Source organism: Salmo salar, chromosome ssa15, assembly GCF_905237065.1.
Source record: "Salmo salar chromosome ssa15, Ssal_v3.1, whole genome shotgun sequence".
In the NCBI taxonomy this organism is placed as follows: domain Eukaryota; kingdom Metazoa; phylum Chordata; class Actinopteri; order Salmoniformes; family Salmonidae; genus Salmo; species Salmo salar.
Window position 1 is genome coordinate 107,243,614 of NC_059456.1, and position 25,391 is coordinate 107,269,004.

The following is a 25,391-nucleotide window of genomic DNA, read 5'->3' on the forward strand; positions in this document are numbered from 1 at the left end:
TTTTATTGCAGCATTGAAGATCCCCAGGAACAAAGTGGCCTCCATCATTATTAAATGGAAGAAGTTTGGAACTACCAAGACTCTTCCTAGAGCTGGCCGTCCGGCCAAACTGAGCAATCGGGAGAAGGGCCTTGGTCAGGGAGGTGACCAAGAATCCAATGGTCACTCTGACAGAGCTCCAGAGTTCCTCTGTGGAGATGGGAGAACCTTCCAGAAGGACAACCATCTCTGTAGCACTCCACCAATTAGGCCTTTATGGTAGAGTGGCCAGATGGAAGCCACTCCTCAGTAAAAGGCACATGACAGCCCGCTTGGAGTTTGTCAAAAGGCAGCTAAAGGACTCTCAGACCATGAGAAACAAGATTCTCTGGTCTGATGAAACCAAGATTGAACTCTTTGGCCTGAATGCCAAGCATCATGTCTGGAGGAAACCTGGCACCAACCCTACGGTGAAGTATGGTGGTGGCAGCATCATGCTGTGGGGATGTTTTTCAGTGGACTGGGAGACTAGTCAGGATAGAGGGAAGCTGATCAGAGCAAAGTACAGAGAGATTCTTGATGAAAACCTGCTCCAGAGCGCTCAGACTGGGGCGAAGGTTCACCTTCCAGCAGGACAACGACCCTAAGCACATTTGAATCCATTTTAGAATGTTGTATAGTTACAAAATGTGGAAAAAGTTAAGGGGTCTGAATACTTTGCCGAATGCACTGTATTTTGCTAAGCATTGTGTTAATTCAACTGAAATAACTTTATTAATCTTACATTTCCCATTACTACCTGTGTTTATTCTAGACCAGGTGTCTCTACCAGGTAGCTCGCCAATCAATTCTGAAAGTATGTGCATTTTTGTGTGTTTTTTCCGCAAACTGTCATAAACATGAAGCTACTATCCAATCAAATCAACATTGACATTATCCCACCCCTGGTTAGACACTATTGGCTTAAAAAGCCAAACGTAACACTATCTACCAATTCAAATCTTTTGTCTTGCCCCTTCACCCTCTGAATGGCACACATACACAATCCATGTCTCGATTGTCTCAATGCTTAAAAATCATTCTTTAACCTGTCTCCTCCCCTTCGTCTATACTGATTTGAAGTGGATTTAACAGGTGACATCAATAAGGGATTCATAGCTTTCACCTGGATTCACCTGGTCAGTCTATGTCATGGAAAGAGCTTAATGTTTTGTACACTCAGTGTATATAATGATTATATGTATCAATTGGGTGGCGATTGTTTTACAAACTCTGCCATGATGTGTTGCAGCAGTAGGCCTAACAGCAGAAACATCACTAGACCAACACGTTCATCTCTTGCTAGATGCAGAATTAAAGGGGAATTACAATCAAAAAAATCTATTTGGCAAGGGGGGGTTTTCCAGACTTCAAAAATGGTGTTCTGATGTGATTGAAGCATTGACATGGACTCAGAACATCGTTGTTTCTCTATGAATCATTGTAATATTGATAATAATTTAAAAAAAAATCCCAAACCAGGAAAAAATGAAAACGGAGAAAACAGAATTCAGGAAAATACAAAATATAGTTTAATAGGGCCCCCCTTAGAGTTGTTTATTAACCATGATTTTACCAGGTATCTGTTGTACACCAAGGACCCAGGGAAGAGTTGCAGGGGAGATATGAGAAGAATGTGCCTATTTGAAAGCAATAAAAAAGTACCTTGCGAAAGGTTTAATTTAAAGAATTTTTTTTTTTTTTTAAAGTAGCTCTCATGCTAGAAAAGGTTCTAGACTGTTTTATTATGGCAATGCAATTTGCCCCCTTGTTTTCTTTCCTTGAGGTTGTAAATTACATGATCCTCCTCATATCTCCTTGGATTATTATCGACCATAATGGAGGAGGAAGCCAATGGGAACTGCTTTCATTTCTAAATTACTCTTTCATTCATTTTTAGCAACAAGGACTGTAGGCAAAATATGTCTTGACTTTCATTTCTTTGACCTACGAGGAGGATAAAGATTTTTCTTCAACTTCTACTTTTACTTCTTCTGTGATTATGTGACTATGGACTTTTTTGATGGACTTTTTGAATTGTTCTTTTGCATAGCAATGAATGCACCCTGTAAAAAAAAAAAAAAGATTTGAAGCTTTTGAAGATACTATCTTTTGTCATTTTTTTGGAGCCATTTGTACTGCTTTTTATCTAATCTCACATAACTTTCTGAATTATGCATATGATTCAAATGAATTATTCATATGATTCAAATGACGAATTAATTTTTCTTGTATGAATGGAAAACGAGTAAAGAAATGCTGTAAATGCTGTTTTTATTAAAGTGATTCTGTTAACTGTAGCTAGATGCATTCTGACAGAGTGGTCTGGTAGCCTAAGATACGATCTGCATTGTGAGTGTTTTTTTTTTTTTGTTTATAGGGAGAGTGGGAGCACTAGGCGATGATACCTACATAAGGACGTCATAACACAGTATGTTTAAAGTCACATACTTATTTCCATTGTGGTCCCTATTGTTATTATTATTATCATTATTGTTAACATAGATACATATATGGTTAGGCCTACAATGATACATTACATAGACATATACAGTTACCCTCATGATACACTAGCACAGGTTGCCGCGCGGTTAAACACTGCTTCCCATTCATTTCAATGGAAGGAAAGCGGTGAGAAGCAGAGAGGGCGGTGAGAAGCAGAGAGGGCGGAGGACCTTTGGGCGGTGAGAAGTGGAGAGGGCGGAGGACCTTTGGGCGGTGAGAAGCGGAGAGGGCGGTGGACCTTTGGGCGGTGAGAAGCGGAGAGGGCGGAGGACCTTTGGGCGGTGAGAAGCGGAGAGGGCGGAGGACCTTTGGGCGGTGAGAAGCGGAGAGGGCGGTGGACCTTTGGGCGGTGAGAAGCGGAGAGGGCGGAGGACCTTTGGGCGGTGAGAAGCGGAGAGGGCGGTGGACCTTTGGGCGGTGAGAAGCGGAGAGGGCGGTGAGAAGCGGAGAGGGCGGAGGACCTTTGGGCGGTGAGAAGCGGAGCGGGCGGTGAGAAGCGGAGAGGGCGGTGGACCTTTGGGCGGTGAGAAGCGGAGAGGGCGGAGGACCTTTGGGCGGTGAGAAGCGGAGAGGGCGGTGGACCTTTGGGCGGTGAGAAGCGGAGAGGGCGGTGAGAAGCGGAGAGGGCGGAGGACCTTTGGGCGGTGAGAAGCGGAGCGGGCGGTGAGAAGCGGAGAGGGCGGTGGACCTTTGGGCGGTGAGAAGCGGAGAGGGCGGTGGACCTTTGGGCGGTGAGAAGCGGAGAGGGCGGTGGACCTTTGGGCGGTGAGAAGCGGAGAGGGCGGTGAGAAGCGGAGAGGGCGGTGGACCTTTGGGCGGTGAGAAGCGGAGAGGGCGGTGGACCTTTGGGCGGTGAGAAGCGGAGAGGGCGGAGGACCTTTGGGCGGTGAGAAGCGGAGAGGGCGGAGGACCTTTGGGCGGTGAGAAGCGGGGAGGGCGGTGGACCTTTGGGCGGTGAGAAGCGGGGAGGGCGGTGGACCTTTGGGCGGTGAGAAGCGGGGAGGGCGGTGAGAAGCGGAGAGGGCGGTGAGGAGCGGTGAAAAAGTCAACTTTTCTCAACTTTATGCAAATCACCAGCGGCGGGCGATGACCAATCATATCGAGTGGTTTCCATGACGAATTTGACGCTATGCGACGCAAGGCTGGAGACTTTCTTCAAGCAAAGATGGCTGACAAAAATGCTACGATGGAAGCAAATGTAAGTTATTATAATGTCATAATAAATCATGCAAAAAAAATGTACAGGTGACAGGAATATGTCAGTTAATGTAGAGACAAACGATTATGCATTTTTTTTTTTTTTATCATAAAGTTAATTTACAAAAATCGCGATTTAAGCAAGCTAGCTGACTAGCTAACATTAGCCGGCTAGCTGGCTAGCTTTATGGGTGTTGTGACATGAGTATGAAATTGTCATTCTGGTTGTTTAATGTTTCAGGGACTCCTGAAACAACCAGCAAACCAGACTGTCTTGTGAAACAGTGGATGTAAAGAATCTAGCTAGCTAAAGCATTTACTGCAAATTGAATGTACACTTTTGTAAGCTTGCCTTGCAGATATTTGCCATGCAATGCAGATAATTGAAATAACGTAGCTAGCTATGTTCTTGCTTATTGTGCAGTGGATGATAAAACATACCTGTATGCCAATGGATGTGTAGCTAGCTATGTAGCCGATCTGTGTATGGACCCAAACGTTTGCTATACATATTAGTTCAGAACCTATGAACCTCAGCTATCATAGCCAGGTGTATCAACTTCAACACAGCCTGAATGACATAAATGAAGCCTATCGATTGAGTAGAATATAATATAACTTTGTGCCAAGGATGCAAGTCGTATATACATGTAGTTATTTCCATGCATGAGATCCCCACATTGTAGCCTGTACATTTTAATATATTCACTGATCATGTACTCTACCTTGGCAAATAAAGGTGCAGTTCAGGTATGAAAACTCTGAGGAGGGCCGGGTCTGGTTGACCTGCGCTGAGGCTGGCCCGGGTCTGGTTGACCTGCGCTGAGGCTGGCCCGGGTCTGGTTGACCTGCGCTGAGGCTGGCCCGGGTCTGGTTGACCTGCGCTGAGGCTGGCCCGGGTCTGGTTGACCTGCGCTGAGGCTGGCCCGGGTCTGGTTGAGCTGCGCTGAGGGATCTGGTAGCGTGGGGAAGGAGGTTTTAGGGGGAATTGAAGAGGGTGGTCTGGAGAGCAGTGTGTGGCCAGAGATGCTCCAAACTCGGTGTGGGGCCTCTTTTACTCTGTATGGCTTGGGCACAGCTCAGTGTATCTGCATGCAGTTCCTAGGAGAGAAGTGGTGGAGGGTGGTGTGGGGGGAGTGTTGCTGGCTGTTCTCCAGTCTTTGTGAAGGTGGAGGGTGGTGGAGGGGGAGTGTTGCTGGCTGTTCTCCAGTCTTTGTGAAGGTGGAGGGTGGTGTGGGGGGAGTGTTGCTGGCTGTTCTCCAGTCTTTGTGAAGGTGGAGGGTGGTGTGGGGGGGAGTGTTGCTGGCTGTTCTCCAGTCTTTGTGAAGGTGGAGGGTGGTGGAGGGGGAGTGTTGCTGGCTGTTCTCCAGTCTTTGTGAAGGTGGAGGGTGGTGTGGGGGGAGTGTTGCTGGCTGTTCTCCAGTCTTTGTGAAGGTGGAGGGTGGTGTGGGGGGAGTGTTGCTGGCTGTTCTCCAGTCTTTGTGAAGGTGGAGGGTGGTGGAGGGGGAGTGTTGCTGGCTGTTCTCCAGTCTTTGTGAAGGTGGAGGGTGGTGTGGGGGGAGTGTTGCTGGCTGTTCTCCAGTCTTTGTGAAGGTGGAGGGTGGTGGAGGGGGAGTGTTGCTGGCTGTTCTCCAGTCTTTGTGAAGGTGGAGGGTGGTGTGGGGGGGAGTGTTGCTGGCTGTTCTCCAGTCTTTGTGAAGGTGGAGGGTGGTGTGGGGGGAGTGTTGCTGGCTGTTCTCCAGTCTTTGTGAAGGTGGAGGGTGGTGTGGGGGGGAGTGTTGCTGGCTGTTCTCCAGTCTTTGTGAAGGTGGAGGGTGGTGTGGGGGGAGTGTTGCTGGCTGTTCTCCAGTCTTTGTGAAGGTGGAGGGTGGTGTGGGGGGAGTGTTGCTGGCTGTTCTCCAGTCTTTGTGAAGGTGGAGGGTGGTGGAGGGGGAGTGTTGCTGGCTGTTCTCCAGTCAGGGGGGGTTAGAAGGATTACTTTATCCTATCCTAGGTATTCCTTAAAGAGGTGGGGTTTCAGGTGTCTCCGGAAGGTGGTGATTGACGCCGCTGTCCTGGGGTCGTGAGGGAGCTTGTTACAGGGATACTCATGAGCAGGATATCAAAAGTACATATGAACGGATATGAGCTACTATCCGGAATACTGTGCGCATGTAAACATGGTCATTGTTAGAGCGGCCACTAGAGTATCTGGCCAATATAATGGATCACCTGTTGCTGGACAGATTACTGGCTGGAGCAGTTCCATCCTCTCAGGTCCCCAGATCTGTGCAATGCTCTGAGGGAATTTGAATGACTGACAGATTTTTTGGGGGGGTTTTGTATTATGTTTTTCGGGACGTTTGAGGAAGTTATTAAAAGTGATGTTTTTCCCCTTTTCAATTTTGGATTCTGCCTTTTTTTTTTCCTGTATCCAGTAGTGGGCGGCAATACTCCTTTTCAGGTTGTAGTCTGCTCTTAAAACCCCACCGAAGAAGAAGATCTGTGACAATCACTGAGTTTTATAAATAAGCGGTGCCAATCAATCCATTATGTCATAGAAGAAGAGGAGTCCATGTTTGATAACACTTTTTTTTTTTGCATCTGATGCAAGACATTGTTAAACATTACTAAGAGCATTTTGACTGTCGAAGTCGGGAGATTGTTTGTTTTTTCCCCCCCCCGGAAGGTCACCTTCCTAGCTAGCTTCATATCCAGCCAGTGATATGGAAGTTGAGGCAGACAGAAAGTTTCAGCTAAAGTTAGCATGCTAGCTAAGTAGCTTAACAAGTATTTTATTTTTCCTTCATTTCAGTGAGTGTTGTTCGTTTTTTGTAGATACCTCTCGTATGGATATAATATTATAGCTAGATGTCAGCGTTATGTAGTAGAGAGCAGGTTCATCTGAATCACAGCTTTGTAGTTTCCTGGTTGTTAGCCGAGGTAACCTAGCTAGCTGAGGTAACCTAGCTAGCTAAGGTTAGCGAGCAGTAGCACTGCGTATGCAATGGATGGTCTGTCTATCGGCATTTCTGTTTTGCTGTGAAAGACGTCGGTTCATAGTTGCTTTAGCTGGCTAAGTGAACGTTATAGTTTATTGCATTTTTTTGTTACGCTTGCAACGTTCATGTAAAATAGCTAAACTAGCATTGAATAAGCAGTAAGAAGCACTTTTTATTTTTAAAGTTATAAAAAGTTGCTAGCTATATAGAAGAGAGGTCATCGTTAACAGGTGTTTCAGTTGGGAGAAGTCAGCTGTATTTGGCTTCATTCTGCTTTTTTTTTTATATTCGGCACTAAAACCGCTAGCTAACAAGCTATCAAAAATGTTGGTAATGTATGAAAAGCTTCCCGAGCAGCTCAAGAAAACATCCCATGCCAGGAAAGCCGTTATCCTTCTCGTCGCTGCCTATGGAATCAAGAAACTCTACCCTTACTTATGGACTAAACTCAGGAAGAAAGTTGGGGGTACACCACTCCAAGTCCCCCTGAGCTCTAACGGGGTGCTGCTACTACAGGAGGGGTCAGAGAAACAAGGAAAGAAGATAAATAGTAACTCGCCAGCGGTGAACCAAGAGTTTCTGAAGAGGCTAAGTCACCTGCTTCATATCATGTTCCCCCAGCTGTTCTGTAAGGAGTTGGTTCTGCTAGGGTTCCACTCCCTGGCTCTCATCTCCAGAACCTTCCTCTCTATCTACGTGGCCAGCCTGGATGGCATGATAGGTAGGTAGGTAGGTAGGTAGGACAAACATTGAATGTTGCTGGTTCGAATCACCCAGGTCTGGGTAGATGAACTGTGTACCGACAGGTACCTGCTTTCAGATTCCATGTACCGTGCTTCTGCTGTTGTGCTCTTGAGCAAGGCACTTAACCCCTGTGACTGTGTTGTCTGAGGCTGTTGGGAGCAGAACAAAAAATAGAATATCCATCTTTGCAGATTCGGTGGACTAATAATACATTTCTATCCTCCTCCTACAGTAAAGACCATTGTGAAGAAGGACCCCCAGGCGTTTGTGTGGGAGTTGACAAAATGGCTGCTGATTGCTGTCCCGGCCACCTTTGTGAACAGCGCTATCCGTTACCTGGAGGGACAGTTGGCACTGGCCTTCCGCACGCGCTTGGTAACCCACGCCTATAAGCTCTACTTCAGTGACCAAACATACTACCGCGTCAGCAACATGGACGGACGCCTCGCCAACCCAGACCAGGTGTGTGTGTGTGGGGATGGGATGGGGGGGGGCTGGCTGTAGCCTTTTTTGGGGGGGCCCTATGCAAGATTTGGTTGCCCCCCCCTCATGCAGTCCTACTTATTTTTCTATGGGGCAGATTTTTGTTGTTGTTGAAGTTTTAAAGCTAATTTCCAGCAATTTTGGCATGACTAATACCTTGTTAAGAATGATATCTGGGTGAGAGTGACTAACTAAATCAATGGGGACCCCCCCCCCCCCCCCCCTCCCCCTGGAGGTCAGGGCCCCTGGGCACGTTCCCTGTGTCATGTAAAACAAATCTTCCCAGTGTGAAATAGTTTCCCCCATTTGTTCTGATTACACTGTGGTTAACGTCATGTTGTTACAACATTTCACAGGGTGAAAATGTTCCCTTGTCGATAATTACACGTGTGGATGGCTGAGCTCCTGCAGATGTTTCTCACACCCCCCTCACCCTTGATTTAGCTAGCTAACTGGCCTAATTAGCTCTAATTACCCTTGATTTAGCTAGCTAACTGGCCTAATTAGCTCACCCTTGATTTAGCTAGCTAACTGGCATAATTAGCTCTAATTACCCTTGATTTAGCTAGCTAACTGGCATAATTAGCTCTAATTACCCTTGATTTAGCTAGCTAACTGGCCTAATTAGCTCACCCTTGATTTAGCTAGCTAACTGGCATAATTAGCTCTAATTACCCTTGATTTAGCTAGCTAACTGGCCTAATTAGCTCACCCTTGATTTAGCTAGCTAACTGGCCTAATTAGCTCTAATTACCCTTGATTTAGCTAGCTAACTGGCCTAATTAGCTCACCCTTGATTTAGCTAGCTAACTGGCCTAATTAGCTCACCCTTGATTTAGCTAGCTAACAAAAATATATGCGCTGTCAATCGAAAAACGTAGCGCCCAAGTCTTTGCAACCGCAAAAAAAAATCTCTCACATAAACCCTTCAGCACTTGGTGACATGATCGTTGATGCTTGACTGCCTTTTGACCTTTCAAAATAATGTCCATAATGTCATGTAGGTTATACCCACTCTATCTGCCAGCTGTTGGCTAGAGCGCATCAGCCAATACCACACTCGCTAAATAACGCCATATTGTTTTGGGTGAGAGAATCATCAGTGTAAAATGCGATTGGAAACCCATTGACTTTTTTTGTTGTGTACTTTAACCCCTTTTTCTCCCCAATTTCATGGTATCCAATTAGTAGTTAAAGTCTGGTCTCATCGCTGCAGCTCCCGTACGGACTTGGGAGAGGTGAAGGTCGAGACCCGTGCGTCCTCCGAAACACGGCCCTAACATGCCGCACTGCTTCTTGACATAACGCCGCTTAACCCGCAAGCCAGTCGCACCAATGTTTTGACGGAAACACCGTACACCTTGCGGAAGTTGCTAGAGCGCGATGGGACAAGGATATCCCTGCCCGGCCAAACCCTCCCCTAACCCAGACGACGCTGGGCCAATTGTGGGCTGCCCCGTGGGTCTCCCGGTCGGCTGCAACAGAGCCTGGACTCGAACCAGGACCTCTAGTGGCACAGTTAGTACTGCGATGCAGTGTCTTAGACCACTGCACCAGTCGGGAGGCCTATGTTTTTTGTTTTCTATTCGGGAATTTAACCGCAAAAGGTATTTTTATGTGCACTACGTCATCACGCTCAGCCTTTTATCTGCAACAAGTCAATTTGATGGCAACATTTCTTGTGGGGGAAAAATGCACATTTTGTTTTTATACAGATTTTAGAATATTCACATTAAAATCTTTTGCCAATCGGATGGAAAGCTAGCTAGTGACTGACATGGCAAGCTAATTGGATGGAAAGCTAGCTAGTGACTGACATGGCAAGCTAATTGGATGGAAAGCTAGCTAGTGACTGACATGGCAAGCTAATCGGATGGAAACCTAGCTAGTGACTGACATGGCAAGCTAATCGGATGGAAACCTAGCTAGTGACTGACATGGCAAGCTAATTGGATGGAAACCTAGCTAGTGACTGACATGGCAAGCTAATTGGATGGAAAGCTAGCTAGTGACTGACATGGCAAGCTAATTGGATGGAAAGCTAGCTAGTGACTGACATGGCAAGCTAATTGGATGGAAACCTAGCTAGTGACTGACATGTCAAGCTTATTGGATGGAAACCTAGCTAGTGACTGACATGGCAAGCTAATTGGATTTAAAGCTAGCTAGTGACTGACATGGCAAGCTAATCGGATGGAAACCTAGCTAGTGACTGACATGGCAAGCTAATCGGATGGAAACCTAGCTAGTGACTGACATGGCAAGCTAATTGGATGGAAACCTAGCTAGTGACTGACATGGCAAGCTAATCGGATGGAAACCTAGCTAGTGACTGACATGGCAAGCTAATTGGATGGAAAGCTAGCTAGTGACTGACATGTCAAGCTAATTGGAAGGAAAGCTAGCTAGTGACTGACATGGCAAGCTAATTGGATGGAAACCTAGCTAGTGACTGACATGGCAAGCTAATCGGATGGAAACCTAGCTAGTGACTGACATGGCAAGCTAATCGGATGGAAAGCTAGCTAGTGACTGACATGGCAAGCTAATTGGATGGAAAGCTAGCTAGTGACTGACATGGCAAGCTAATTGGATGGAAAGCTAGCTAGTGACTGACATGGCAAGCTAATTGGATGGAAAGCTAGCTAGTGACTGACATGGCAAACTAATTGGATGGAAACCTAGCTAGTGACTGACATGGCAAGCTAATCGGATGGAAACCTAGCTAGTGACTGACATGGCAAGCTAATTGGATAGAAACCTAGCTAGTGACTGACATGGCAAGCTAATCGGATGGAAACCTAGCTAGTGACTGACATGTCAAGCTAATTGGATGGAAAGCTAGCTAGTGACTGACATGTCAAGCTAATTGGAAGGAAAGCTAGCTAGTGACTGACATGGCAAGCTAATTGGATGGAAACCTAGCTAGTGACTGACATGGCAAGCTAATCGGATGGAAACCTAGCTAGTGACTGACATGGCAAGCTAATCGGATGGAAAGCTAGCTAGTGACTGACATGGCAAGCTAATTGGATGGAAAGCTAGCTAGTGACTGACATGGCAAGCTAATCGGATGGAAACCTAGCTAGTGACTGACATGGCAAGCTAATTGGATTTAAAGCTAGCTAGTGACTGACATGGCAAGCTAATCGGATGGAAACCTAGCTAGTGACTGACATGGCAAGCTAATCGGATGGAAACCTAGCTAGTGACTGACATGGCAAGCTAATCGGATGGAAAGCTAGCTAGTGACTGACATGTCAAGCTAATCGGATGGAAAGCTAGCTAGTGACTGACATGGCAAGCTAATCGGATGGAAACCTAGCTAGTGACTGACATGGCAAGCTAATCGGATGGAAACCTAGCTAGTGACTGACATGTCAAGCTAATCGGAAGGAAACCTAGCTAGTGACTGACATGTCAAGCTAATCGGATGGAAACCTAGCTAGTGACTGACATGGCAAGCTAATCGGATGGAAACCTAGCTAGTGACTGACATGGCAAGCTAATTGGATGGAAAGCTAGCTAGTGACTGACATGGCAAGCTAATTGGAAGGAAAGCTAGCTAGTGACTGACATGGCAAGCTAATCGGATGGAAACCTAGCTAGTGACTGACATGTCAAGCTAATCGGAAGGAAACCTAGCTAGTGACTGACATGTCAAGCTAATCGGATGGAAAGCTAGCTAGTGACTGACATGGCAAGCTAATCGGATGGAAACCTAGCTAGTGACTGACATGGCAAGCTAATTGGATGGAAACCTAGCTAGTGACTGACATGGCAAGCTAATCGGATGGAAACCTAGCTAGTGACTGACATGGCAAGCTAATTGGAAGGAAACCTAGCTAGTGACTGACATGGCAAGCTAATTGGAAGGAAACCTAGCTAGTGACTGACATGTCAAGCTAATCGGAAGGAAAGCTAGCTAGTGACTGACATGGCAAGCTAATCGGATGGAAACCTAGCTAGTGACTGACATGTCAAGCTAATCGGAAGGAAAGCTAGCTAGTGACTGACATGGCAAGTAGACCCCTTTTTAATGGTTTTTATTTATTGTTAGTCACTCATTGATATCATTAATTAACATGGCAAAATGAGTAGAATTGTAGGAAATTTGCTTTAACTGAAAAATCTCAACCCCCCCCCCATGGCAAAAGGGGTAGAACTGGAGCAAACTTTACATTTTTTTTTTGGTGAACTTGCACATTTTGTATTCTAACTCTCAACAGTAAGTTGACACCCTGACCTGAATTCCTAGCGGCCTGGTGCCCTAAGCGACAGCTCTGTCCCTCTTGTCTGTTTCAAGGGGTTGGAGTTATAAACAAAAATACAAAAAAAAATGGTTCTGTTCTCTGTAATATAATGAACAATGTCATAATTCTTCTCCTCCAGTCTCTGACAGAAGACATGGTGATGTTTGCTGGCTCTGTGGCCCACCTGTACTCCAACCTGACCAAGCCATGTCTGGATGTGGTGGTGACCTGTTACACCCTCCTCAGGACGGCTGAGTCTAAAGGAGCCAACACCACCTGGCCCTCCGTCATCGCCGGCGTTGTCGTGGCGATCACCGCCAAGGTTTCTTTATGTGCTTTATTTAGTCTTAATACCTTTTTATTTTTTTATATATTTGGTTTATTGGGATTTTTTTTCAGCATTTGTTTTTGACCAAAAACAAAAAAACAAATTGTAAATGATTTCCACTGATGGAAACAGTGAATACAGTGAATTCTTTCACCCACCTTGTGTTATTACTTGGTTTTGTTTTGGAGCACTTTGGTTGGGTTTTTGAGAAGTGTGTTGCAAATATCTTTTATCACTCTTTAAGGTTCTGAGGATGTTCTCGCCGCGGTTCGGTAAGCTAGTGGTGGAAGAAGCCCGGAGGAAAGGGGAGTTGAGGTACATGCACTCACGCATCATCGCCAACTCAGAGGAGATCGCCTTCTACGGAGGACACAAGGTGACTGTCACACCTGGGCATATACATACACACCTAGTTAATATATACTGCCTTCTACGGAGGACACAAGGTAAACATGACCGTTGACCATTCTGTCAATGGCAGAATGCTCAAAGTTCAGAGATATTATGGCAGTTGAAAGACTCTGCCAGGCGCAATCAGTCTCTCCAGTGGCGCAGCGGTCTAAGGCACTGCATCTCAGTGCTAGAGGCGTCACTACAAACACCCTGGTTCGAATCCAGGCTGTATCACAACCGGGCCGTGATTAGGAGTCCCCATAGGGTTGCGCACAATTGGCCCAGCGTCGTCCGGGTTTGGGCCGGTGTAGGCCGTCATTGTAAATAAGAATTTGTTCTTAACTGACTTGCGTAGTCAGATTTTTTTTAAAATTTAATTTATTTAACTATCTCTGCCTTTCATCGTGGCTCTGGGATCCTGCAGTCGTGATCAGACTGTCTCTACCTCTCATTGTGTTCCGCTTGAAGAAATAGTGACAGGGAAGGAGACTCTGTCAGGCATTCCAGATGTTGCATTGAGTGAAAAAAAAAATAATAATTCATTATGATTTTCATAATGTTCTCTGTGTGGTGAAGAGAACCCTCTTTACTGCGTTTGGGTGGTCGGGCCGGGGATTCGGCGGGTGGTCGGGCCGGGGGATTCGGCGGGTGGTCGGGCCGGGGGGATTCGGCGGGTGGTCGGGCCGGGGGGGATTCGGCGGGTGGTCGGGCCGGGGGGGGATTCGGCGGGTGGTCGGGCCGGGGGGGGATTCGGCGGGTGGTCGGGCCGGGGCTGTCATGTGACCAAGTAGAAATAGAGAACGTAATCTCCCGTTGGTCAATCTGTCCAGAGACTACGGCTTAGTCCCAAATGACCAGAGCCGTTTGGGTTGTCAGCCTGCGACCTGAACCTCGGGATCAAACCAGTGAAATGCTGCTTGTTTTTAAACCCCTCTGTTTCAACACTCTCTAGTGTGGAGCTGTGTTGGTTTGTAATGCTAACTCTTACCCGAGCCACGCATCAACCTGTTAATGTTGCGACAGTTCGTTTCTGGTAACAGAACAAAATAGTCAGCACATAGTAACTTCTGATTTAGCTGTACTTTAATTAATGCAAACACGTGCGTGGTAAATGTGTTGTTCGTATATATACGGTCTCGCTGTTTTACCTCGCAGGGCAAAACAGAGAAGAGCGTCACATTCTATTGTTATCTCTTTTATACTGAGAGATATTTCCCGCTCAATGCCGACCTGTCCGAGGGAGGAGGAGCGTGGTTTAAACTTGCTCCTCCTGTCGTCGGCGTGCAGGCTGATCCCAGCGTCGTGACGCACTTCCTGTTGCCGGTTGTAGTTCTTGTCTTCAACAGATGATTTACTCGTAGTTTATGTACTTAGCATAGCTTCCCCAGTATATTATAAAGGTTATGCATACAAATAGCCAGTTCAACCCTAACAAACCCCATTAAATGGTCTTGTGTGACGCACTACATTATGTTGTAGTAATTTTTGCAGACGCGGTTATCTAGAGCGACTTACAGGAGCAATTAGGGTTAAGTGCCTTGCTCAAGGTCATAAGTTATTAATGTAACTTTAGTTGTTCTACAAACATTGAGCTATGTGTTGATTTTTTTTAATACATTGTAAGGCTGCGTGATGCGACTATATTGATGATTTGAAAAAAGTAGCTTGTAAGGCATGAGGTCTACTTTTGTTTTTTTGCGACGGCTGTACACACTTCATCAGTCTCTCATTCGCAATTTGACAAGCACTTGATAACGCCTAGAATTTCACGGCGGCATACCCTTTGTGTGGCCATAATGCACCCTAAAAAAAAAAGAATCCATGTATTTTGCGGCCAGTAACCGTTGTGCGCTTCTCCCTGTGTGCTGCGCGCTCCATCACGTGATCGGGTCTTTCACGCAGCCTACAATAAAGACCGACACAACGGGGACGCAACCTCGCGTGTCCTTATCCAATTCCAAGGTGCATATTGGGACAACTGTCCACATTTTTAAAAATTTTCGTCAGCCAACAAGATGAGTAGGCCCAACAAACAGCAAAAGCACAAGCCTATGTCAATCTGCTATCCTCCGAAGTACAAGAAACTACGTATTTGTAAACAGTTGGAATTTATTGCTTTGAGAGCAGGGTGGGGATCTATAACAGCCAATCACAGTTATAGAGAGACCCTTCTATAACTGTGATTGGCTGTTATAGATCCCCACCCTGCTCTCTATAACTGTGATTGGCTGTTATAGATCCCCACCCTGCTCTCTATATCTGTGATTGGCTGTTATAGACCCCCACCCTGCTCTCTGTATCTGTGATTGGCTGTTATAGACCCCCACCCTGCTCTCTGTATCTGTGATTGGCTGTTATAGATCCCCACCCTGCTCTCTGTATCTGTGATTGGCTGTTATAGATCCCCACCCTGCTCTCTGTATCTGTGATTGGCTGTTATAGACCCACCCCCTGCTCTCTGTATCTGTGATTGGCTGTTATAGACCCCACCCTGCTCTCTGTATCTGTGATTGGCTGTTATAGACCCCCACCCTGCTCTCTGTATCTGTGATTGGCTGTTATAGACCCACCCCCTGCTCTCTGTATCTGATTGGCTGTTATAGACCCCACCCTGCTCTCTGTATCTGATTGGCTGTTATAGACCCCCCCTTGCTCTCTGTATCTGTATTGGCTGTTATAGACCCCACCCTGCTCTCTGTGATCTGATTGGCTGTTATAGACCCCCACCCTGCTCTCGGTGATCTGTATTGGCTGTTATAGACCCCACCCTGCTCTCTGTATCTGATTGGCTGTTATAGACCCCACCCTGCTCTCGGTGATCTGATTGGCTGTTATAGACCCCACCTTGCTCTCGGTGATCTGATTGGCTGTTATAGACCCCACCCTGCTCTCGGTGATCTGATTGGCTGTTATAGACCCCACCCTGCTCTCGGTGATCTGATTGGCTGTTATAGACCCCACCCTGCTCTCTGTATCTGATTGGCTGTTATAGACCCCACCCTGCTCTCTGTATCTGATTGGCTGTTATAGACCCCACCCTGCTCTCTGTATCTGATTGGCTGTTATAGACCCCACCCTGCTCTCGGTGATCTGATTGGCTGTTATAGACCCCACCCTGCTCTCGGTGATCTGATTGGCTGTTATAGACCCCACCCTGCTCTCGGTGATCTGATTGGCTGTTATAGACCCCACCCTGCTCTCGGTGATCTGATTGGCTGTTATAGACCCCACCCTGCTCTCTGTATCTGATTGGCTGTTATAGACCCCACCCTGCTCTCGGTGATCTGATTGGCTGTTATAGACCCCACCCTGCTCTCTGTATCTGATTGGCTGTTATAGACCCCACCCTGCTCTCGGTGATCTGATTGGCTGTTATAGACCCCACCCTGCTCTCGGTGATCTGATTGGCTGTTATAGACCCCACCCTGCTCTCGGTAATCTTGTTCTTCTCTGATGAACCTGATGTCTAAACTTCTTTACAGTGAAGTGATCTTGATTGGTCAACATCTCAACTGGTGTTGGTTATAGCCGGTGTCTGATTTAAAAATGTTTTGTAATTCTATGAATCTTTCCCAGTTGATTAACTCACCCACTTGACCCAAATCTCAAATGTCCAGAGAAATCTATCCTGATTTGATTTGATGTTGACAATTGTTCCACATAAATATTCTGTGGTTAAGGATTTAAGTGACCATTGTGCTGTTGTTGCTGTTAGAAATACTAAGGTTCCTACATCAAACCGACACTTTATTCATAAGAGAAATTAAGAGTTTTAATGAGCAGGCTTTCTTGATTTTAATTTAATTTGTTTATTTAAAAAAAAAAAATCTTGAACGGAGAAAGATTGAGTTTATTCTTGATGTGCATTTTCCAAATAGTAAACAAACATGCCCCATTCCACAGGTTCAGGGTTAAAGGGAGGGATGCCCCATTCCACAGGTTCAGAGTTAAAGGGAGGGATGCCCCATTCCACAGGTTCAGGGTTAAAGGGAGGGATGCCCCATTCCACAGGTTCAGGGTTAAAGGGAGGGATGCCCCATTCCACAGGTTCAGAGTTAAAGGGAGGGATGCCCCATTCCACAGGTTCAGGGTTAAAGGGAGGGATGCCCCATTCCACAGGTTCAGGGTTAAAGGGAGGGATGCCCCATTCCACAGGTTCAGGGTTAAAGGGAGGGATGCCCCATTCCACAGGTTCAGGGTTAAAGGGAGGGATGCCCCATTCCACAGGTTCAGGGTTAAAGGGAGGGATGCCCCATTCCACAGGTTCAGGGTTAAAGGGAGGGATGCCCCATTCCACAGGTTCAGAGTTAAAGGGAGAGATGCCCCATTCCACAGGTTCAGAGTTAAAGGGAGGGATGCCCCATTCCACAGGTTCAGAGTTAAAGGGAGGGATGCCCCATTCCACAGGTTCAGAGTTAAAGGGAGGGATGCCCCATTCCACAGGTTCAGAGTTAAAGGGAGGGATAATCCATGGTTTTCTTCGGAGCTGTTTTGTATTATTTACGACCGTTATCTAGCCTGGACTAAAACAAGGAAATCATGTTCTGATGCTGATTGGCTTATTTTTTTTAGGCAGTTACAAAACAGGTGTTCTTTTCTCCTCAGGAAGTCCAAGTCTGAACATTTTATGTCTGATAACCTGAATGACCCTAAAGTTTTCTAAGGCTAAATCTGACTGGTAATGTTAATGAATTACTCTGCTGTATATGACTGAACTGAAATGCTGAAGTCTATCTTGGCCAGGACGCTCTTGGGGGAAAAAAAATCAATTTTCAAATGTCAATGAGCCCTTCCTGGTTAAATAGATCAAATGCTTTTATTAGAAAGTGAATTTTCACCATTTTAAAAAGCATCCTCTCCAAACTGGAAACTCACTCACTGCGTACGGTGTATATACACCAGTTAGGCTCTACACCCCTTGTAAAGCGGATTAATGTGCTTAAATTTAAAGTTATTTCTCAACTTTAGTTGTCATACAAACCTTTTTATTTAAAACATATAGGCCTATGGGCTAGGCTACATGATGTGTGCGACTACGATTAGGGGGGAAAAAAGACATTGTTTCTTATGCTGGGCATCATTCACAAGTGATGATATATAATTAACCAATGATGGGCTAATATTGTTACCCATCAAACTATTCTTGATTTAAATCTTGTCTTTTCATAGACTAAATGATTTAGAATGGACCATTATCATGTCACCTGTATCGAAACAGGGTCAGCAGGAAAAAAAATACATGTCATCTATGCACTTAAATAGTGAATGGAGGATGTTTTTCCCCGTGGTTTATTTTCATGCCAGCCAGGTAGGATATACTCCTGTTGTAAAGATAAACAATGTGCTTAATATTAGGAGAGTTGAGAAATAAATATAGTAGGCCTAGCCTATAGAAAGCTGATCCTCTTTTTATTAGAGGCCATCACTCTGTTTTCTCCCTCAATTGCATAGCCTTAATGTTGCCCAACATGGATCTCATGGGATCTCATGAAGTGTTTTAATTAGATTTTAGTTTGCATTGATGTCAGTGGTAAGAGGTACAATAGAGCCCTGAGTACCAGGCCGGTAGCATGTTTGGTAGGCTAGTAATGACCATCAGCAGCCTCGGAGCTTGGAGAAGCCTAATTACCGTGACCTAAACCGTTCACGTGGAATTTGACTGCCTTCATGACTCGTGACCGCCGGTGGGCTGTTGCGGTGACTCTATTACCGACACTAGTTGTGGGTTCAATTCCCTCAGGGATCCGATCCGATACCATACCATACTAAAGACTATGTACTCACTCATTAAGGCGCTTGGGATGGAAGTGTGCTAAATTACAATATTATTATTTAGGCCTTATTTCTATAATATTATATGTGAATATGTCCTCCTGCCACTAGGTGGAGATGTCCCAGCTGCAGCGGTCCTACCGCTCCTTGTCGTCCCAGATCAACCTGATCCTGTTTAAGCGTCTGTGGTACGTGATGCTGGAGCAGTTCCTGATGAAATACCTGTGGAGCGCTTCGGGACTCGTCATGGTGGCTGTACCAATCATCACCGCCACGGGGTACTCCAGATATGGTAAGACCAGTCACGGGGTTACTCCAGATGTGGTAAGACCAGTCACGGGGTTCTCCAGATGTGGTAAGACCAGTCACGGGGTTCTCCAGATGTGGTAAGACCAGTCACGGGGTTACTCCAGATGTGGTAAGACCAGTCACGGGGTTACTCCAGATGTGGTAAGACCAGTCACGGGTTCCTCCCAGATGTGGCGAGGCCAGTCACGGGGTTCCTCCCAGATGTGGCGAGGCCAGTCACGGGGTTCCTCCCAGATGTGGCGAGGCCAGTCACGGGGTTCCTCCCAGATGTGGCGAGGCCAGTCACGGGGTTTCTCCCAGATGTGGCGAGATGGTTGTTTTACTAATGTTCCACTAGTAGTTCAAAATTATGTATTTTAATGACCCCGTTCTGGCTCCCCGACCATCCGCTTTTACAAAAACCGGCCCGCGGCTGAATCTAGTTGCCAACCCGTGCCCTAAGAGATGGACACCTTACAGTCTGTGATCCAGTGGAGGACTTTGCGACTTTTAAATTGGAGGACGGGTTCATTTTAATGGCGAGAATGGAATTAAGGGAACTGTGTAAAACACATGGTTTCCAGTTGTTTCATAACTTGCCATTACAATCAACCGGTCCTCCGCTTTCTCCGCCGACCAGCCTTCCACTCCGCTACGTTCAGGGTTTGCAGCCCGCTAGTCACCTCGAGCTTCTCCCTCGTTTCATTACACTGGTGTCAGAAGTAGGGTACGCACTGTCTGTGTAGACGCTGAGGTGAGGCGAGGCCGTTGACCAGGTATCTGGCGGAGGTGCAGGCTTATTTAATGTGCTATGGGACATGGTGAAAGAACAATAACATGGTTGCAGCCTGAACTTACGTTTCTATTTCCTCCATGGCGCAGTGGTCTAAAGCACTGCATTTCAGTGCTTGAGGCGTCACTACAGTCCCTGGTTCGAATCCAGGCTGTATCATATCCGGCCGTGATTGGGAGTCCCATAGGGTGCGCGCTCCTTAACTTGCCTTGATTGGGAATCATCGAGCTAACCATGCTACTGCTAGCCGCTGAGTGGGGAATCATCGAGCTAACCATGCTACTGCCAGCCGCTGAGTGGGGAATCATCTAGCTAACCATGCTACTGCCAGCCGCTGAGTGGGGAATCATCGAGCTAACCATGCTACTGCCAGCAGCTGAGTGGGAATCATCGAGCTAACCATGCTACTGCCAGCCGCTGAGTGGGGAATCATCTAGCTAACCATGCTACTGCTAGCCGCTGAGTGGGGAATCATCTAGCTAACATGCTACTGCTAGCCGCTGAGTGGGGAATCATCGAGCTAACCATGCTACTGCCAGCCGCTGAGTGGGGAATCATCGAGCTAACCATGCTACTGCTAGCCGCTGAGTGGGGAATCATCGAGCTAACCATGCTACTGCTAGCCGCTGAGTGGGGAATCATCGAGCTAACCATGCTACTGCCAGCCGCTGAGTGGGAATCATCGAGCTAACCATGCTACTGCCAGCCGCTGAGTGGGAATCATCGAGCTAACCATGCTACTGCCAGCCGCTGAGTGGGGAATCATCTAGCTAACCATGCTACTGCTAGCCGCTGAGTGGGGAATCATCGAGCTAACCATGCTACTGCCAGCCGCTGAGTGGGGAATCATCGCGCTAACCATGCTACTGCTAGCCGCTGAGTGGGGAATCATCGCGCTAACCATGCTACTGCTAGCCGCTGAGTGGGGAATCATCGCGCTAACCATGCTACTGCTAGCCGCTGAGTGGGGAATCATCTAGCTAACCATGCTACTGCCAGCCGCTGAGTGGGGAATCATCGCGCTAACCATGCTACTGCTAGCCGCTGAGTGGGGAATCATCGCGCTAACCATGCTACTGCTAGCCGCTGAGTGGGGAATCATCTAGCTAACCATGCTACTGCCAGCCGCTGAGTGGGGAATCATCGAGCTAACCATGCTACTGCCAGCCGCTGAGTGGGGAATCATCGACCTAACCATGCTACTGCTAGCCGCTGAGTGGGGAATCATCTAGCTAACCATGCTACTGCGAGCCGCTGAGTGGGGAATCATCTAGCTAACCATGCTACTGCCAGCCGCTGAGTGGGGAATCATCGAGCTAACCATGCTACTGCCAGCCGCTGAGTGGGGAATCATCGACCTAACCATGCTACTGCTAGCCGCTGAGTGGGGAATCATCGCGCTAACCATGCTACTGCTAGCCGCTGAGTGGGGAATCATCGCGCTAACCATGCTACTGCTAGCCGCTGAGTGGGGAATCATCTAGCTAACCATGCTACTGCCAGCCGCTGAGTGGGGTATCATCGAGCTAACCATGCTACTGCCAGCCGCTGAGTGGGGAATCATCGACCTAACCATGCTACTGCTAGCCGCTGAGTGGGGAATCATCGCGCTAACCATGCTACTGCTAGCCGCTGAGTGGGGAATCATCTAGCTAACCATGCTACTGCCAGCCGCTGAGTGGGGAATCATCGAGCTAACCATGCTACTGCCAGCCGCTGAGTGGGGAATCATCGACCTAACCATGCTACTGCTAGCCGCTGAGTGGGGAATCATCGACCTAACCATGCTACTGCCAGCCGCTGAGTGGGGAATCATCTAGCTAACCATGCTACTGCCAGCCGCTGAGTGGGGAATCATCGAGCTAACCATGCTACTGCCAGCCGCTGAGTGGGGAATCATCGACCTAACCATGCTACTGCTAGCCGCTGAGTGGGGAATCATCTAGTTAACCATGCTACTGCTAGCCGCTGAGTGGGGAATCATCGAGCTAACCATGCTACTGCCAGCCGCTGAGTGGGAATCATCTAGCTAACCATGCTACTGCCAGCCGCTGAGTGGGGAATCATCGAGCTAACCATGCTACTGCCAGCCGCTGAGTGGGGAATCATCGAGCTAACCATGCTACTGCCAGCCGCTGAGTGGGGAATCATCGAGCTAACCATGCTACTGCCAGCCGCTGAGTGGGACTCCACTACAATGAAGTCTTTCCTTTGAAAGGACCAGCAAAGTCTGTGAAGGCGAGACCATTTCTTTGCTGTCCACTCCAATGGGTTCAAGGCGGTAACAGGGTTTCAGAGCCCATATGGAGACTCTTCACAGACCAGTAACTGGTTCAGAGCCCATATCGAGACTCTTCACAGACCAGTAACAGGGGCTTTCTATCATCATAGGGGGCTAGGAGCCCATCTACTTGCAGCAGCTCTTAGCCTCTTTATAGGCATCCTGGTGATCGTCAGTCCAACTCCAGGGAGCTGCCTGGCCCAGTAGGTGATGCAAGGTCTCCAACACTGTCGCTTTATCTTGGAAGGAAGCAGTTGTTTAAGTTGAGACGCAACAAAAACCACTGACGCTCAGATTTGTTCCCGGGGAGAAGGTGTCTCCTTAATGGCCTTTACCTTACCCTGGGTCAGGATGTCAACGTAGAGCCTCAGGAACTCAACACTGGGTGACGAACTTCTCACTCTGCGGTCGCAGCCCTGCTTTCACGAAGCGCCTCAGCACTTTCCTCTGCTGAGAGTTATGCTCTTCCACGGTCCGGCTTGTAAATCAGTACGTCATCCTTCCAGATACGGCTGGACCCCTGTGATGCCTGCTAGCAAGGTTCATGTAGCTTTGAAATATGGCCACTGCTGAGGACACTCTAAACTGGAACCTTGTTGCCCTCAAAAGCCCCGTGTGTGTTGGTCAGGTCATCTCCTGCGTCTCCATCCAAAGCTAGCTGCTGGTAGGCTCGTGTCGTGTCCAGCTCTCCTGCGTCTCCATCCAAAGCTAGCTGCTGGTAGGCTCGTGTCGTGTCCAGCTCTCCTGTGTCTCCATCCATAGCTAGCTGCTGGTAGGCTCGTGTCGTGTCCAGCTCTCCTGTGTCTCCATCCATAGCTAGCTGCTGGTAGGCTCGTGTCCAGCTCTCCTGTGTCTCCATCCAAAGCTAGCTGCTGGTAGGCTTGTGTCGTGTCCAGCTCTCCTGTGTCTCCATCCAAAGCTAGCTGCTGGTAGGCTCGTCTCCAGCTCTCCTGTGTCTCCATCCAAAGCTAGCTGCTGGTAGGCTCGTCTCCAGCTCTCCTGTGTCTCCATCCAAAGCTAGCTGCTGGTAGGCTCGTCTCCAGCTCTCCTGTGTCTCCATCCAAAGCTAGCTGCTGGTAGGCTCGTGTCGTGTCCAGCTCTCCTGTGTCTCCATCCAAAGCTAGCTGCTGGTAGGCTCGTGTCGTGTCCAGCTCTCCTGTGTCTCCATCCAAAGCTAGCTGCTGGTAGGCTCGTGTCGTGTCCAGCTCTCCTGTGTCTCCATCCATAGCTAGCTGCTGGTAGGCTCGTGTCGTGTCCAGCTCTCCTGTGTCTCCATCCAAAGCTAGCTGCTGGTAGGCTCGTGTCGTGTCCAGCTCTCCTGTGTCTCCATCCAAAGCTAGCTGCTGGTAGGCTCGTGTCGTGTCCAGCTCTCCTGTGTCTCCATCCAAAGCTAGCTGCTGGTAGGCTCGTCTCCAGCTCTCCTGTGTCTCCATCCAAAGCTAGCTGCTGGTAGGCTCGTCTCGTGTCCAGCTCTCCTGCGTCTCCATCCAAAGCTAGCTGCTGGTAGGCTCGTGTCGTGTCCAGCTCTCCTGTGTCTCCATCCAAAGCTAGCTGCTGGTAGGCTCGTCTCCAGCTCTCCTGTGTCTCCATCCAAAGCTAGCTGCTGGTAGGCTCGTCTAGTGTCCAGCTTTGAAACATACTCTAGCTATATGTCTCCTCTGTTTTACAGTAATGATAGATTACAGTACTAAACATACAGCTTTTGGATTGATGGGCACCCCCACATATGAAATGGGCTCTGACGTCCTCTGGACTTTGGATGATAAACAGGGATGATCCATCAGACTGAGTCTGTGAAGCCGTCGACCAGGCTTACAAATGTGCTGGGCTATGAAGTGCTTATGTCTGGGCTATGAAGTGCTTATGTCTGGGCTATGAAGTGCTTATGTCTGGGCTATGAAGTGCTTATGTCTGGGCTATGAAGTGCTTATGTCTGGACTATGAAGTGCATATGTCTGGGCTATGAAGTGCATATGTCTGGGCTATGAAGTGCATATGTATCTTCTGTATGTTTTCAGACTCCGAGGATGTGAAGCAGTTGGCCATGAATTTGAAAGAGGAGGACCTAGTGAGTGAGAGGGCTCAGGCCTTCTCCACCGCCAGGAACCTCCTCAACTCCGCTGCCGACGCCGTCGAGAGAATCATGAGCTCTTACAAGGAGGTGAGGCTTTAGAAACGACCCCTAGGCCCTAACCCCTCACCGTCGAGAGAATCATGAGCCCCATCGAGGAGGTGAGGCTATAGAAACGACCCCTAGGCCCTAAACCCGTCGCCGTCGAGAGAATCATGAGCCCCATCGAGGAGTTGAGGCTCTCGACTTCTCATTTATTGATTGCGTCCCAAGTGTCACCCCATTCCCTTTACAGTGCAGTAGCCTTTTTCAGTTGACTGAACACTTTTGTCATTTACAGCAACAACCTGGGGAATAGTTACAGGGGTTAAAGTGTTCCATTTGGGACGGATGTTTTACTTTCCTTTCGTTTTGAACCATGATAAAGTGGACTAACAACTAGTGAGTCTTTGGGGAAACCACTGTTCTTATCATGATCTAAAATGTATAATAAACCCTTTTAATAAACTCTGGTACCACCTGCCGTGATTTTACAGTTTAACCTTTGTCCCGGTCCAGGTGACTGAGCTGGCTGGGTACACAGCCCGTGTGCACGAGATGTTCACTGTGTTCGAGGACGTGCGTGCGGGCGTGTTCCGTCGCTCTGCGGGGGGAGGGGATGAGCAGACGGGGGGAGGAACACAGCTGGTGCAGCACGGCATGAGGGTGGAGGGACCAATCATGATACGAGGTAAACTGACTGACAAGGAATTCAACCAATCACTAGGCTATTTTTTTTTTTTGTTAACAGGTGGTATTCAAAGTCGAACTGCGGTTGTATTAGTTTTTGTTCGTTATTTTAGTTTTTATAAAATTCAGATGACAGATTGTTGCATGGGACAATATACAAACGTTTTTTGAGAGAGAATTTGGAAAAGAGAATTTTATTGAGTAAATGTATTTATTGGTTTCTTAACATTTTTGTAACACACTAATGAGGTTTCCTACCAATTTGGTGACAGATTTTCATGTGAATATTTTACAATGTATATTTTAGCCCCAGTTGTGTTTCTTCCAAATGGACTTGTTGCCGAATTATTTTTATTTTTTTATTTTTTTGTATTATTTTTTTTTTATATATATTTTTTTACATCCTGTGAGAGATGATGTAGTGCACACAGTGTAATTTTTCGCTTAAGTGTTCATGTACCGAATATAAATGTAAAGTTACATGTGTTTTCCATCGCCTTTTCAACAAACTGTTAAATAGCAAATGTGCCTACTCGGGTCTCGGCATGTGTGCGC

General features: G+C 47.4%; 1 protein-coding gene across 1 annotated transcript in view; it reads left to right on the plus strand.

The window, feature by feature from the left end:
- Nucleotides 1-6,184: 6,184 nt before the first annotated feature.
- Nucleotides 6,185-25,391, plus strand: part of abcd1 (ATP-binding cassette, sub-family D (ALD), member 1) — a 34,723-nt gene continuing 15,516 nt past the window's right edge. The window contains exons 1-7 of the mRNA XM_045696557.1: nt 6,185-7,422; nt 7,678-7,907; nt 12,321-12,503; nt 12,754-12,885; nt 18,786-18,966; nt 24,055-24,197; nt 24,666-24,837. Of these exons, the coding sequence (XP_045552513.1) occupies nt 7,026-7,422; nt 7,678-7,907; nt 12,321-12,503; nt 12,754-12,885; nt 18,786-18,966; nt 24,055-24,197; nt 24,666-24,837 (1,438 nt within the window). The 5' untranslated portion in view covers nt 6,185-7,025. The remainder of the gene's footprint in view (nt 7,423-7,677; nt 7,908-12,320; nt 12,504-12,753; nt 12,886-18,785; nt 18,967-24,054; nt 24,198-24,665; nt 24,838-25,391) is intronic.